The sequence below is a fragment of the Prosopis cineraria genome, unplaced genomic scaffold, assembly GCF_029017545.1.
Source record: "Prosopis cineraria cultivar Desert tree isolate PC_DT_omini unplaced genomic scaffold, ASM2901754v1 PC6, whole genome shotgun sequence".
NCBI lineage: Eukaryota > Viridiplantae > Streptophyta > Magnoliopsida > Fabales > Fabaceae > Prosopis > Prosopis cineraria.
The window spans coordinates 35,710,147-35,727,436 of record NW_026555337.1 but is presented as its reverse complement, the minus strand read 5'-3'; the positions used below and the strand labels follow the sequence as shown (position 1 = coordinate 35,727,436).

General features: G+C 30.0%; 1 protein-coding gene across 1 annotated transcript in view; it reads right to left on the bottom strand.

Moving 5' to 3' along the window:
• LOC129314108 (putative disease resistance protein At4g11170) overlaps positions 1-17,290 on the bottom strand; it is a 24,813-nt gene extending 7,523 nt beyond the window's left edge. The window contains exon 1 of the mRNA XM_054957479.1: positions 16,946-17,290. Within this exon, the coding sequence (XP_054813454.1) occupies positions 16,946-17,290 (345 nt within the window). The remainder of the gene's footprint in view (positions 1-16,945) is intronic.

The window sequence follows — 17,290 nt, the reverse complement described above, 5'->3', positions numbered from 1 at the left end:
GGCTCATTTCTGCATGTAGTTGTGTTTGTCTTAAAAAATATAACCTCATTCTTAATATACAACTCCTTCTGGATTGTTTTTTAATGTAGTTGAAGTTAATTAAGCTTCTAATATAAACTCTCTAGAATAAATAATTGATTATTGATGATTGAAAACTTAAGCAACTTTTTGGAAGCAATATAAATTTATGGAAAATATTACCTAAGGACCCCTGTAGCTTTTAGTAGCAAAAAAAGATCCTATACACAACTATGAAATATCATTGCACCTCTTGAGATATGATTGAAAAAAGATTGCGGGGCAAAAGACATTATTACCTCTGTTACTGATTTCTTATAGGTTGTAATTGACATTATCTATATATTATTGTCAATACCTGTGAATGCTTTATTGTTACATGCATATTGTGCTTTCAATAATTTGAAATCAAGATAACTTTACATTCTTTTGATTATTTTGTTAATTTATTTTTTATTATTATATGATCAAATTATATATTTGATGGAGTTTTATTTAAGTGTGGTGTTTTACGATGATGATAATTCAAAATTCATTAAAATGAACCACTAACTAAAACAAATGCAACTCTTATCATAAATATAACTAAGCCATGTTATTAATGCTTTAAATTATGGTACAGTTTTTTATAACCATAATGAAGAAAAGAGACCATGAGCATCACATAGCTTTTATTAAGTAACTCATAATTCAAGAAACATTTAAAGGTATTAGTTTACGAGAACAAATTTCACCAAAAGGTCTATCAGAATGTGATCAATAAGATTCATATAGTAGGATTGTTTAACAATTTTCTTTGTACATCCTAATTTCAAGTGTGCGCATGTTGTAAGACACAAAAGTTGTGTGGCAGATTTCTCTATTCCAAAATTACAAAAAGGAACAAAAAATGAGAATAGGAAAATTTTCTATTTGAAAGGATTTTGAATCCTCCTACAACTTGTGTAGTTCTATTTTCTAAATGACCAAAACCAATATATAAAAACACACGCAAATATATCATAATCTCCAATACAGCTTGAATAGGTCTCTGTGCAAATACTTATAGAAGATCCCATAGAAAATGTAGCAGCACATACAGCAATCAACAAGCTCTTCTAGTTCAGAGATTTTCCACGTTTGCCACCCTCCGTTGTTGATTATGAACATATGATCTTCATTGCTTTTGTTCATCAACACTTCTCACAGCTAAAAAATTAGCAGATGATGAACAGATCATTTCAGTAAAACGACATCCTGGTTTGTTGAATACAAGTGTCAAGACCAAGTTGATAGGCTTTCACCAATTCGCTAATTCATATTGAATCACCAGTCAAATCATCAAATCCTATCTTATTTTAACACATTATAAGTTGTATTTTTTATCATTTCTTATTAATGTATCACTTCTCACTTTTTCAAATAAAGCAAGTGCGAATAAATGGCGATGAAGAAAGTAGGCAAAAATAAAAATTAATATGTCCAGAAACATACTTCCACTTGCCGCCATTCCAACAGAAAATGTGCATGAAGACTGAGAGGAAGTTTTTCTGTAGCGATGGATCATGATAATCCCATTTTCAAGCATGAATGAAAATTTTCTATTGAGGCAGAAAAGTTCTAATTCTCATATCTTAAACCAAATCATATAGCAGCATCTCCTACCATATATTTATACAAGTAGTCACATGACTTGTATTGTACTTTCAAAGTTTTTTGTTTTCATTCCCAACAAATGAAAAGAAATACATGCGCGCGCGCGCACATTTGCAATCAAACATTAGGCTCTGTATTTAAATACTTGTCATAGTGCAAGGAAAAATTAAGAAAAATGCACTATGGTGTTCTATTTATGATAAATGTAACTAAAAAGCACTATGATTCTACTTACACTGATGTGAAGAAATCGGACTGTAAGCTCTTTCTAAACCAGATTTCCATGTGTGCCGGCTCAATCCTGCTTGGAGTGCTCTCTTGTCCAATTTCTAAACAACAACAAACAGCCTTATCCTACAGTCCAATGTCTTACATCAGTGTAAGTAGAATCAACAAGAAAGGAAGGACCACTAAATTTGTTGACAGCTGCAGCGTGGAAACATGATTCTTCCATGACTATGAATATGATCTCTTCTCTTGTATTGTTCATTAGAAGAACGGATTATTCATCACAACACTGTAGAAATGAAAGGTAAGGATAGTAAATTCAGTCTTGTTAAATTTCATAATGGGGCTTCTTGTTTGAGGAATAGAAACCGTATCAAGAATTAGATGAAGAATTGCATGCTCACCGTAATAACCCATAATAATAATAATAATAATAATAATAATAATAAGTATATATTTATAAGTTGGTCTTTAATAGTAGTTATATTAATTTTGGGAAACATATTTAGGCAGGAGAGGTGTTGGTTTAGTGGAGTTAATATCAGTCCTGTAGCTATCAAGTCCCAAATTCGAACCAATTTTGGAACATAAAGGAGAAGTTTTATTTCTTTTGCTTGCATGGAAATTACCATTTTTGCCCTTTTTACAATAATTAAAAAAAAATTGCTTGAGGCAGAAACATGTATATTCGGCAACAAACTCAGTCGGTTTACAGAGAAGGGAGAGAGAAATAAAAATCTGTGTGGCTCAGTGTTCTATTCCAGTGTTGACTTCTCCAGAAACCATAGAGAGAGAGTGTGTGTTATGATCTCCAGTCTCTTTTGTCTGTGCTGCTGTCTACTACTGTTCTCCATCATCGCATCGTCGTTGGCATAGGTCTCAAGCTACCACAACTTCACTGCCGTTCCTCTTCCTTTGTTTCTTGGCATGGATTCACTCAAGCCTTCTACTGTTGTCTTCTTTGGCACCTTGCGTCATTGGTATGGGAGGAGTTGAGATGCCGAAGAAGGAAGATTCAGCTCGCAAGTCCTTCCCTCCCTAGTTCATTTGTGAGCCTCGTCACCTTCTTCACTGCTTCGCACCCCTGTTTCTGTTGCTCCCTATTTCTGTTTTTTTTTTTCCCTCTCTGCTGTGCCATCTGTGTCGTTCTAAGCTAAGAAAACACAAAGTATTAGGACTGGGGTGGGGCTGTTGCGGTGAGCTAGTATTGGTACTGTGGAGTCAGGCTTCCTTCCTTTGCTGTGCATGGTGACAGTATTGTTTGTCTTCTCCCTTATTCAGCTGAAAACCCAACCTCTCTATTTTTTTTTTCTCTCTCTCGGTCTCTAGTATTGATAAGGTGAGGGATCTTCATGTTTCATTTCTCTCTTAATCTGCATGTATGTGGTTAGTTGTTGAATTTGCAAAACCTATGCCTTTGTTACTGTTGTTGCCGTGCTATTGTAGGGGGAGAATATTCAAACTTGAGATAGAAATCTATTTTAAAACTTGCTAATAATATATACATGTATAAAGACATATCTACATATATGAGCTATCATTTTGGAGCTAGATAGATTTTATTTGGATTGATTTATGTTAAGAAATTATTAAGGAAAGGTTGGAAGAGGATAACTTTGATATTCTACTTGAATATTGGTATTAACGAGACGCTTGTTGGAATGTTTGAAATAATCTTAAAGTATGAATTTTGGTTTGAATTTTAAATGATAATGGTTGATATATGTGAAGTAGAAGGAAGTTTTTGTAAATTAAAGAAGATTTGTTAAATTTTGTTTAATAATATCCTTAGAGGACGTACGTAAGACGAGGATCCTGATAGAAATTGAAGAAAGAACATTTTGAGAATTTAAAAATTCAACAAATAAATGAATAGCATTCCATTTAATTTATTTTTATTTTAATAGCCTTTTTCTGAAATATTTTATTCTTATGAACTATATTAATTTTGAAAATTATGAAATATCAATGAAGGACAAATGAGTTATGATATGTGCATTTATTGATTCTTGAAAATATATTTTCAAGATTGATGAAAGCATTCTTATATGCTTGTTAAACTGTGAAATTTATTGGATACTTAGTTAATTCAAATTTATGATCTTGGCAAATGTTGAGATTTGAAACAATTCATGCGAGATTGGCAGTAAGAATGATAATTTATTTCAATGATAAATGTTTTCCTTACATGTTTGAAGCGTGCTTTTTAAGAGAACTCAAAACAGAACACTACTGCTAACGGCAGCTCTGTTAGCCCATAGTGCTGTAGTTAAACACTAGCTAGTTTGTTTCGTGAGTTTTATTCTCACGTTTGGTATTCGTGGGCTTTGTACTCGTGTTTGATTCTGTGGCCTAAGCCGTGTTTGGTTATTTACCCTCGTGGACTGTGTGTCCACATTTGTTTCGTAGCTTCAGCTGCGTTTGGTTACGTATCCTCATGGACCGGTGTGTCCACGTTTGTTTTCGTGGCATAAGCCGTGTTTGGTTATTTACTCTCGTGGACTGTGTATTCATCTTTGTAACCTGTTCTATTGAATTCTCAAAATTCCAAATGTTGATTAAAGTATTTTTAAAATTTACATGATTTTGGCTAACAATTTTACCACTTTGAGGAATATGTGAGTAAATTATTTTCTTTAAGCATGATAACATAAATTGTTTTCAATTTACTCTTATTTTACAATTATGGATATAACTTATAGGCTTACAAATCTTTGTAGAATCATTTTTAATTAGTTGACACCATTATTGGAGTTTATTGATTTAAATTCTAAGAATTTTACCATGGGAATGCTATTCACTGAAAAATTATTTTAGTCTCAAATTTATAAGCTGACGCTGATCCCACCATCGACCTCTAAAAGATTCTAGCTATAGTGGGTGGACATTTTGATTTGGTATTGTTGCTTTTAATGTAAATATAGAATTTGTATGTCTTTTTGATTTGAAAGAAAGAATAAATGTTCCACATAGGTTGTTGATAAATCTTATTTTTGATCTGTATAGTGGTTGCTAGTTAGAAGGAGCTATGCTCCTGATTTATATTGTTATCTGTAAAAAAATTTTGTTGTAGAATTTTTGGGAGATTCTAGTTGCAGGGGAGGTTCTGCCAAAATTTTTACAAAAACGTCGACACTTTCTTATGATAATGAGTTTAAAGGAGTTATTTTAATTCTCATATAATTTGATTAAATTTTTGTTTTTTTCTTTTGTAAAATGGAATAAATATTCATTTTGAGGTTCATGGGAATGTGGAAGTGGTTCATACCCGTGCCGGTCACTCTCTATTTTTAGGCGTGACACTCACCCTTGACTAATTAAAGTTAGCTATTGGGATTTGCCACAAACCTTTTTTTTTCCCTTCATTTTTTGTTGTTGTTTTAATAGCTTTGATAGCATCTGTAGCTTTCCCGCAAATTCAAAAAAATATGAAATGGTTCAAACATTGGCACTACTACACTTTTTTTTGACAAATCAACAAGCTCATCTATGCTCCCAAAGATATCAAGATAAAAGCCTTCCACCCTCAAGAATCAAGCCATGAATGGCACCGAGCATTATTAGAATCGAAACTACAGTATGCTAAGCACCAAAGTATTTGGTTTTTACCGCTCGACTGAGACTATAACATCAAATTAAGACATAATGAAAATGAATGAATCCAAAAAGCCTAGCAATCAATCTTGGCTTCACTAGATTTCTTGGAGAATAATGAACAGTAATTAAACTCTTAAGTCTTAATAAGAAAGAGTCAAATTCAATAATGGAATCAATTAATTTCATGAAGCACTATCTTGAATAACTTAATAAGTATATTATCCTTTCCTTTGAAATGTTCTGGGGCAATAATAAAAGGGCATAATGCTATATAAAATGCCAGATTGCAATCTCATAAAGTACCTACAACCAGTAAGGATTCCAATTAGTATGTCCAGAACCATATTCTCACCCTATGCAACCCCATTGTTCATCTGCACTTTCAACAATTTTCACAATAATACCATCAAATGCTGTGGAAGATGAAGACCAGAACTAGGAATAGCAGCACATGGGAAGATGAGGTTGGAGATTGTGGAAGCTTCAAGCATGTGGTTCTGTGGACAAGATTTCTTGAGAGGATGGGATCATCACACACTTAAAATGGAAGCATGAGAAAGAATCACAACTACTTACGCAAACATGTCTTTTTTGAAATTCAAAATATTGTTGAGATGCATGAGGTATAACTCAATGAAGGAATGATGAAAGAGCAAAGCCGTTGCCTGATAAAATTCTTGAGCCTCTTTTTAAGGATGAAGACAAGTATAAGGGTTCCAGATTCATGAAACTTTGCATGATGATCATATTATTAAGATTTTCATATCCAATGTCATGCCCTGAAAATTTAATGTGACAGATAGGATATATGCACAAACATACATCCCTTAGCCTTCATTAAGGAAACTCTAATATGATATTTTAATTTATTTGAAATAGGATTGGAATTCATTTCAACATTTTTATATAAATAAAAGATTTTTAGACTTCTTATACAAATTTCGGTAAAACCTCCTCCTCAAAAAATCCTCCTGAAAACAAATCTATAACCATTTTAGAAAAGCATTGGCAAATAACAAAATAGAAATAATTACGACGAGGACCCTAACTACAACATATGTGGAGCACCTGACATAAGAATTTATAAAATATAATACATGAATTTAAATTTACATTAAAAGAAGTTTGATCTACAATTCTTCACTTCAACTGAATATTACAGCCCCTCAATGGTTAGCCAAAGGTACAATATCAACTAACATATCTAAGACTAAAAATAATAATTTTCAGTAATAACATCTCAACCATAATATTTAAAAAAATGAATAATGTACAATAGTTACGGAAATTAAAAAAATGATTCAATATAATAAAATTAGTAAACATAAAATAAAAATTTATATACAACTTCAATATCATGAACTTTTAGATCTTAAATGGCAAAGCAACTTTAACATTTAATCTTGATAAGACAAGTATATTAAGTAAATAAATAACATTTATAATTTAAAAGCCATTAGAGTATGAAATCATCAATTAATTAAAAATTTATATTTTTGAGAATTTATCAGAACAATTCACAAAAGTGAATTGTGGATAAGTAACCAAACATAGTCAAAGCCATAAAATAGACATGGACACATAGTCCATGAAGGTAACTAACCAGACATGGTCGATACCACGAAACAGATGTGGACATAACCAGGCATAGTTGATGCCACAAAACAAATGCAAGTACGAGACCCACAAAAAACAGACGTGCGAACAAAACTCATGAAAATTAAACTAGTTAGTCATTGACCAAGGCGCGCTAAAGATTAACGAAACTGTTGTTAGCAACTAGTGTTATGTATAAAATCTTCTTTAAATCCATTTTCAAATACATGAAAAAATCATCACTTTCAAAATAAAATTTTCTCTTTTCAATATCAAATTCACATGAACCATTTAAAACATCAATTTTTTTAAATATGAAAATTCACAACTAATGTTCCATAAACTTCTTCTCCAATTTCCATGATTGTTTTTATTGAATAAAATTTATAAAAGCATTTTCATCAATCCTATAAGTATATATCATGACAACTTCAAGGGCTAAAGAAATTTGATTAACAACAATAATCAGTTCTAGAGAAATATATATTAATAACTATAAATTGTTGAAATAATATTTGATAAAAGAAAATTTGCAAAAATATATAAATTGATTGGAACATTATCCACTTACCTATAGTGTACTCAAGTACTAGGATTCATTTCTTAGGACTTCAATCAACTCTTCCTCCCTCTAAGCACCTCATTCAATATAAAGAAAAAATGTAATGGACTTACTCTAGTTAAATAAATTAGCTTCCAATATTGGCCATGCTATAATCAATCGGGTTCCAAATCATTATAATTTAATCAATCAAATCTCAATTTCTTCAAACCTTTCAATATTTTGCATGTCTACCTTTTATTCGACACTTTGATTATACTTTAACCTGTCCTTCCAACTCTTCTATAACACCTACAATTAAATTGTAGTCAAGAGTATACACACACCATAAAATGTAATCCATAAAAAATGAAAGAATATTTTATTTTCTCCTTAATTTATATGCTTCACAATTCATTGCAGCAGCCAACTTTAACCACGACAATATACACATACATACACATAATTGTCACAGCTTCTAAGAGTCAATGCTACCACTTCATGTATGTCCAATTTCATTACTTTCATCATCAAGTACTTTATTGACATCCCAAAAGCTAACATAAGAACAACTAACTTGATCCTTAAATTATCAATCAAATGCTACTTCCAAAAATCTTCTAATTCTCTCTTCAACCTTCATTATAGAAAATAATTATTTCCTATAATAATTTAATCAACAACCATCCACTCCCAAAATTCAAATAATTACATATTAATTTCGTAATCAAATTTCCTTTTAAACCTTCAAAATAAGTTTATAGATTAATAACACCCTTACAAAACATACTTCTCACAATAGCCAATAAAATTTCAGAAAAATACCAAAATTAAGCAAAACTTTTCTAGTGAGCATCTCATCAAATACCTTGTGGGCATTAATCTTTAAACTAATACTAATATCTTCAACATCAATTTCACTTCTCAAAAATTTATCAACATCAAATAATCAGATCAAGTTCAACCAAACTCAAATCCATACCATCATCATTTTGTCCTTTATACTAAAACTTCAACTTAAATCAATTTCCCTTTTTATATTCAAGCATATACAACAGCACAAAGCAAGAGGAATTTCACAGCCTTCACAGCCACAACCATTACAGCATGCACAAGAGGAGAGTTTGCAATCTTATTTACTTAATCACCCACACACACTCAACAAAATCACGAAGAGTAAGGGCTTGAAGGCTCACATCTCCAACACTACGACAGGGCAGAGAAGAAGAGTCACGTTCACTTCCCGTGCTTGACAATGGAGGTTTACGAAAAGTACAAATCAAGGAGAAAAAGATGAAATTCACCACAGAACAGGGGGGGAAGGACTCACAATTTGCACCACAACGCTGTGGTTCTGGGCGGACGTCACAGCAGCGGCAAGAAGAACTCCTGTTCTCGTTTACAGGGTGTTGAATAGCAAAGGACAGAGGTGGCTGGATCGAGGATTCGAAGCTTCTGAGCAATAAATTTCTCTTGCTCTCAGACGGAAGAGAATTCCGACAACCACAACAGAGAAACGAACAGAGGAGAAGGAGCGAAGGACAGAAGGGAAGGAGAGTATTTCTGGTGACCCACATCACTGGCGACGAGTCGGACGATGGAGATAAAAGTTGAGATGGCCAAAATTTCAGACATACTTTAGTGGAATTTTTATTTAGCCATCATCTCGAGTGTCATTTATTAGAAGAAAATTTGAAATAACCAATCTTCTATATTAAATTGTTACTTATATATATGAAATTATTCACAAAAGTAATTTTAATTATTTATAATATCACCCTAAAATATTTTATTTTAATTTAAGAGTTTGGCTGGGCAAGTCACCATCAATTAGTAGATACAATCATATATGAACACAAGGGAATCCTATAAGCCTAGCTATCAATTTGGCATGACTACATTTCATGAGGAACTATATATTTGATCGAGTTTTATTTATGAGTGGCCTTTCACAGTAAAAATAATTCAGAATTAATCAAGATGAACAGTAAATAAAAAAAGAAAGAAAGAAAACAAAAAGCATCAGATAGAAGGATCAAAATTGATGGACCGTTAACATCAATTAGAATGCCAAGTTATTGATACTTTAAATTAAGGAATAGTTGAATAATCTGAATAATTAGAATGAAGAGAAGAGACAGTGTGCAACACAAAGCTCTTATTAATCAAGTTATAATTCATGAAAAATTTAACATGAAGGTACAAAGGTATTATATTTATAAGACATCAAAACAAATTTCACATGAAGTGGTATCAGCATATGAGGAATCAGATTCATACGAGACAGTTGTTTAACAATTTTTTTTAGTACATCCTGATTTCAAGAGTACATCTTTTAAGACACCAAAAAAAAAAAAACTTAGAATAGCAGAATCTACATTTGAAAGAATTTTGAATTCTTCTACTACTTGTAGAGTTCTATTTTCTAAATGACCAAAACTAATATACATAAAAACATCTCATAATCTCCAATACAACTTGAATGAGTCTCTCTGCCCTAGCTGGTGCTGAAGCGACAGAACTAATTCCAAATACTTATAGAAGATCTCCCAAAAGATGTAGAATAGCAATTTTCAAGCTCCTTAAGTTCAAAAATTTTTCGATATGTGCCCCTCAATCTTTGATCATGAACATGATGTCTAATGCTATTGTTCATCAATACTTCCCCAAGCTAGAAAATCAGCAAATGAACAGATCATTTAGAACATCACCATGAAATAAGAACAAAAGGATTGTAAATTCTCAGTTCAACCAAGTGACATTCTAAAGCTTCTAGTATGATGAATACAAGTGTCAAGAATCGCATGAAGATTTACATGCTCACCATGGCTAGGCTGAATAAAGTTGAGCTTTGCGACTTTTGCTACAAAGCCTTTTGTAGGTAGCCTTTAACAGCATCTCTGCCTTTCCTGCATCATGACAAAAATATATATACAATGGTTGAAACATTGGCAATGCTTCACTAATTCTGACACGTTCAACATGCTCATCTATGCTTTAAACTGAATACATCAAGATAAAACCCATCCATGATGGTGGTGACATCATTAGAACTGAAAACTTAATCAGTATGCTAGGCATCAAAATATCCAATTACTGAACCGAGACTAAGATAGAAAATAATGCATACATCATGAAAATGAATGAATCCCAGAAGCCCCAGCATTGAATTTTGGCATGACTACATTTCTCTAGGAATTAAGACAGTACCAAACTCTTAACAAAAGAAAGAGTCACATAGAATAATGTAACTTCATAGGCATATATCAGTTATCTATTAAAGAAGCAAAGTAATGGAAGGAGATAAAAGGACTGTGGGGTATCTTTGATCATGGGACTAATTCAACAATTTCAATTTTCCCTTGTGCTGTTAGTTTTTGGCAGTTGTTTCTTTTGTTGCTAAGTTGATTAACAAGTTGGTAGTTTTGTTCCACATTAAAATCCAGCTGCAAATAGAGAATTAAAAAAATGAAACAAATGATACAAAAAGGAGAAGTAAATGCAGGACAAAGTAAGCTTAGCTGTTTAATTGTCAGTCTCAACTTCCACAGAAGAAAAACTGCACCCATGGCTAAAAGAAGAGAAAATTTTACAGGCAACTGATCTTTCATTTGATTCATATCACATATAAACTAATCTCGGATAGAATCAATGCTTTGCGTTTCACACTAATAAGACCAACTAGAGTCTAGTTGCACCTGCAACCATCAAAACTTCAAGGCCAAATAATTTATCACTCCACACACTTTCACAAAGCCAATGCAAGGGCAAAGAAGAAAATCGATAAAAAAAAATTACAATTAATGTGTCCAGAAACATATTCTTCTGAAAAAAAAAATCCATAAAGTCAGAGAGTTTTACTGTCAAATTCTTAAAACGACCAATAACTTCATCCAAGAATTCAAACTTTTAGAAAAAGAAATTTTCAACAAGGGACTCTTACAAAACCAAAATGAGCCAGAGTAGAATAAGAACATCCACACCCCTTTAATGGAAAATGATAGGTCTTCCTTACTTCCTTGCATGTCAATCAGGCATTTTATCCAAATTTTCATCAATTTACACATTAATTAGCAAAGAAAGGAGCAGAAAGTATATATTAATTTAAGTAAAATATCCACTTATCACTCATTTAGATATTAGAATTCTTCGTGTGGTAACCAAATTCAATATTCTTTTAAATGGAGTTATTGCTTACTCTCAAAATTCTTTTTTTTTACTATCAAATTTATCGTATTTATAAAATATTCCCAAAGACCTAGTTGATATTTGAGCACAATAACTTCATACAATTTATGTAACTGATCCTGCCTAATGGAATAAGATTTGTTATAGTTGTTGTTATAAAATACAGAGCCTAAGGTGTGTGTTGAGGTTGCTACAACTAAGGAAATTGTTGGTTTTGAACAACCATTACATTTGAATCTGCTCTATCATATGCTGATACAACTAAGTAAATTTTGTCCTGATGCCTCATAAATCTAATACTTGAGTACATTTATGTTACATTTTCCTTGAATTATGGCTTATGAGCTATGTGCTGCACAACGTCTCTTCTCTTCAATGTGACTATTCTTCTACACCTTGCTTTACTTGATCATGTGAGACCTATTGAATGAGTTTAATAGTGCAAAAACAGAAAGACTATTCTCTCTTAGCATTGTAAAAATCTAAAAATGGAATCTTAGAAAAACATGGTTATGTGATTAAGGAGAAAACCAATATGTTCCTTTTGAATCTGATATTGCAAAAAATTAATGAATACATAACAATGCTAATACAAAGGTAATGAGTGTTGACACAGGACATTAGTTAATAGAATTCATAACTAGTGTAATATTGCAAAATATACCTCCAATGACCCATTTTGTTCATTTGATGCTTGTTTAATGTTCTTCTTGATTTTCACAATCAAGTTTGGATATCTTGGCTACTACGTGCTTCATTATATATAAATACATACTTATGACTAATTTTTTTTACTAATGGGGTATGCTGTGTTTGAAAAAATTTTGATGCTGTGATATTTGTGCATTTTAGATGCAGCTAGTTCTAAGCTTTTAGATATTTTTTCAATTTTCTCTTACATAATCATGGTATATGATTTTCCTAACATGATGAGCACACAAATTTCCATTCATGTTGATGTAGTGGATTACTAAAGTGATCTGTCTCTTTAAAATGCTAGTCAAGTACTCATTTTCTAATGTATGCTATGCATATGCATGCTTCAGAATATTCATATATTTGCGTATGTATATATGTATACATACATATATATGCCATGCATGAGGGTCTATTTTTCTAGCTTTAATTGGAATTTATTGATGAATACTAATGCTCTTGTTGTTTGAAATGCCAGCAGGTTTTGCCCTTTTCAATTCTAATATTAAAAACCTAATATTATAATCCTAAAATTTTTTGGCTTTCCCACTTAAAAATTTCATTTGCTCCCAACATTCCAAAAATATTCACTTGTTCCCTTAAAACATGAAATTAATGCAATGCTTGGCTCAGGAAAATATATGAAGAAAAGAAAATGAAAGGAGAGAAAGTGGAAAGAAGAAAAAATTAAAGGGATGTAATTTTTTCTCTTTATGCTTGGTTGAGCAAAAGAAATGGGAGAAAAAAAAGTTTAACTTCATATGAATAATAATAATAACCTTATTATTTAAAATAAATATTTATATATAATGAAATTTGATGTTTTAACATGTTAATTTCCTGTGCACGGGATATATAAAAGTAATTTTTGTTAGCATAAGTAATAAATAATTAATTATTATTAACACATGAAAGGGTATAACATAGTTTAATATATTTTATTTTTATTGTGATAATTTTTATATAAATAGATCAATCATTGGACATATAACTATAAGACAGTGTTATTTAAATTTTAATGACAAAAAGACTACTTTCATTGACAGAAATATTTTCATTTTATTTTATCTTTTATTGCACTTCGTTATGCATGTCAAATTATTTATTGAAAGCTAAAATTATTTTGCTAAGACTTTAATTTTTGAAACACTATTTATTTGAATCAAAGAGAATTACATATTAATATTTTTCAATAAAATACATCAACCCATTTATATTTTACCTTGATCATCCTTCATTCTATTTATAAAACCTATATCTAAGGATTTTATTTTAAGTTACTCAGCTATTAATTAACTAATAAGTTACATAAGTTTAACTAGATACTACTCATTTTTAAACATAAACGTTGTGTAAAATTCATTTAAGCTAATTCGTATATATGTTTTTAATTTTTAAATTCATATTATATTTTTTTTATTTATGTAAACTTATTTATTTAGTAATTTATAAAAAAATTAAATATATAAGTTGGAAAAAATAACATTTTAAATACATATATAAAAAATTAAATTAATGTAATTTAATGAAATAAGAATTTAGTACAATAAGAGATAAATTTTTCAATATAATAAGAGATTTAATATAATGAAATTTTCATTCAAATTATTAATTACTTGAAACAGCATTTGCACCAAAACAAAGCATCTATTACCTACTTTTCAATAAATAAGAAACTAACAATCAAGTCAAAATAGATGCAAAAGAACACATAACAGGATTTATGTGAATAACAAAACAATAATCAAAATATATCTTGGTAGATATTTCAATAGATGCTTATGTAAAAGATTTGCTTGAAGTTGCCATACTCTCTCTCTCTCTCTTTGTGTACCTCTCTGCAATACAAAACCATGTTCAAAACTAAATTCTCACAAGCTAAAAAGTTTAAAAGTTAAAACCAACTAAATTAATCAATATTATTTTTTATTTTGCATAAAAAGGAAAGCAACAACTTAACTCTTGCACGCAATAATATTACTGGTGTCTAGAAAATTTCAATCAACTCATTAGGTGCCACCATGAGAATTTCAGCAATTGACTGCTTCTTGGAGCATGCTCTTGCAAAATTGCTTTCTACGTGTGGGTTCATGGAGGTTATAGAGTTTTCTATTGGGACCCAATTTTTGTCTGGAAAAATATATAAATGAAATCAAATCCTACGTAGCTTCATAAAATTGAAGATCACGCAGGTCCCAATTCAAACCTATTTCAAAATTCCTAACTGGATTTCTGAAGACCATAACAAAAAAATAATAATAATAATAAAGAGAGGTAGGTATTACAAATGTGAAATTCAAAAGTGATGGACAAGAAGTTTGCCTCTAATGGAAATGTTCTCTTAGTGTGAACACCCCAGTATCATTAAAGTGAAGTATAGGTGTAAGTATTGCTGATAAAGTAATTATAAATTAATTATTAATTGATGTAATATTTGTTTAAAAGGGATATTATTGTCTTTATAATTTAATTTTAAATTACACTCAGGTCTCAAGAAACTTGGTTGTGGTTTTTGAATTTTGCAAACTTATTGGTAAATAAATCTACTCCACAAGATTTATATGTAATTGTTTTCTATTTTTATTATATAAATCTTCTCTATTTCTTTTAAAAAAACTATATTTAAATGTAATATGTTAATTATGTTAAAATAATATTCTAACTAAAATTCCAAAACATATTTAGTAATCAAAAATTATAATAACACAAATCATGTTTATCAATTTCCCCCTCATTATTTTAAAATATTAATTAATATAGAAGTTCGAAAAAAATTTAAGAAATTTTAATGTATAATATTAATATCAATTTTATAATGTCATAAAATTTTTAATAACGTAAGTCTTAAAATTAATAAGAAGAAAAATTAGGAGCAAAGGAAATTCCTTTAATATAATAATAAATTTTTATAACATACAAATTTCTAGATCTGTCACCTATCTATGTTAAGTAATTAGTTCTGCCTTTGCCAATAATTCGTTGCAAACCGGCTTTTTCTCAATTTTAAAGACGCATATCTTTTGTTTAATATACTAACACCATTGAAAAAAAAAAGGATAAATTGGTCCATTGACAAAAAAAATCTTATGCCTAGAAAATATGGACTAAATTTTTGAAAATTTGGGAATGTAGATGGTTTACATTAATATACAATAATTTTACCATTTAAAATTTAAAAATTTATAAAGAATTTATCATTAATATGCAACCGTATATTATTGACAAATATAACAAACTAGTTGTAATACAAAATATAATAAATGTTGATATGTTTTCTTAGTTTGGTTATATAACATGTATATCTGTAAAAGGCCCGTGTCAATAGTCTTTAGAAAATTTAAAATTTAAAATTTATTTATTAAAAATTATATAACACAAATCATATTTACCGGTTTACTCTTTATTATCTTTAAATATTACTTAACAAATAAGTTTAAATAATTGTGTTTAAAATTTTAAAATTATTAAATCAATCAACTTTATGACATGGCCAAAAATGAAAACAAAAAAGAAATCAATTTTTTTATAAGCAAAAACTTATATACCCTCTTTATATATTCAAGATGTTTAGAGATCTCTCATAAAATATATATTCCATAACAAACTTTTATAATTAGTATTATTAACACATTAAAATTTACTTGTCTTAATTTAATTTGATAGCAGTATATTAAGTATATAAAGCTAAGCATATAAGACTTGTTATTTTTATAATATCATAAAAATATGTTAATTAAACATAGTACTGTATTAAAACTATTTTGAATTTTTAAGAAAAATTAATTATTTTGATCCTTATAATCTTGACCTAGTTATAACTCAGTCCCTGAATTTTGACTCATTATAACTTAGTCCTTATATTTTTAATTTGATTATAACTCAATCCCTGAACTTTATCTCTTACAACTCAATCCCTATAGTTTCAATTATTTAAATATTGGTCACTATATTTTAAAAAAATAAAATTATAAAGATTACAAATATTTTAAACTTTTAATATTTATAAAGATTAAAAGATTTAGTAATTTAAAATATTAGTCATAAATTTTAACATAATTTAATTTTTTTAATTTTAATTTTTAAGATTTAGGGACCAATATTTAAATGATTAAAAATATAAAGACTGAATTGCAAGAGTCAAAATTTAAAAATTGAGTTACAATTAAGTCAAAACTTTAGAGATTGAGTTATAATAAGTCAAAATTAAAGGACCAAATTATAATTGAGTCAAAATTGCAAGCATCAAATGATCAATTTTCCCTTTTCAAAATAATGACAAGAAAATTAGAAAAATGCAATACTAGGTTGGAGGTGCTAGCTAGTCAAGTTAGCAGCTTGAGGCAAAGCCCATTTCTGTTTTTGCAACTTGTCATCAATATTGTCTCCCAATAATCTTTCTTCCAAATAAGCCAAAGCTTCTCCAAAAGTCCCTCTCTAATATCTCACCTCTGATGGTTCCACGTGATAAAACACAGGACACACCAACTGACCTTCTTTGAAGCACTCAACAATCTCTTCAAGTTCATCTAGACAGAATGTTGAGGATGCATAGTTTTTGGAGAAAACTATGATATCAATCCTCGATCCTTTGATGGTTTTGAACAGAGATGGTCGGATTTCTTCACTTGCATGGAGGGATTCATCATCAATGAAGGCATGAATTCCCCTCTGATACAGATAATCGTAAACATGGCTGACAAAAGTGAGGTGAGTACCTTCACTGTGAAGGCTAAGAAACACGTCATAAGTCCATCTGTAAGTGACACAGGAGGATTCTAATCCTTGAGCCAT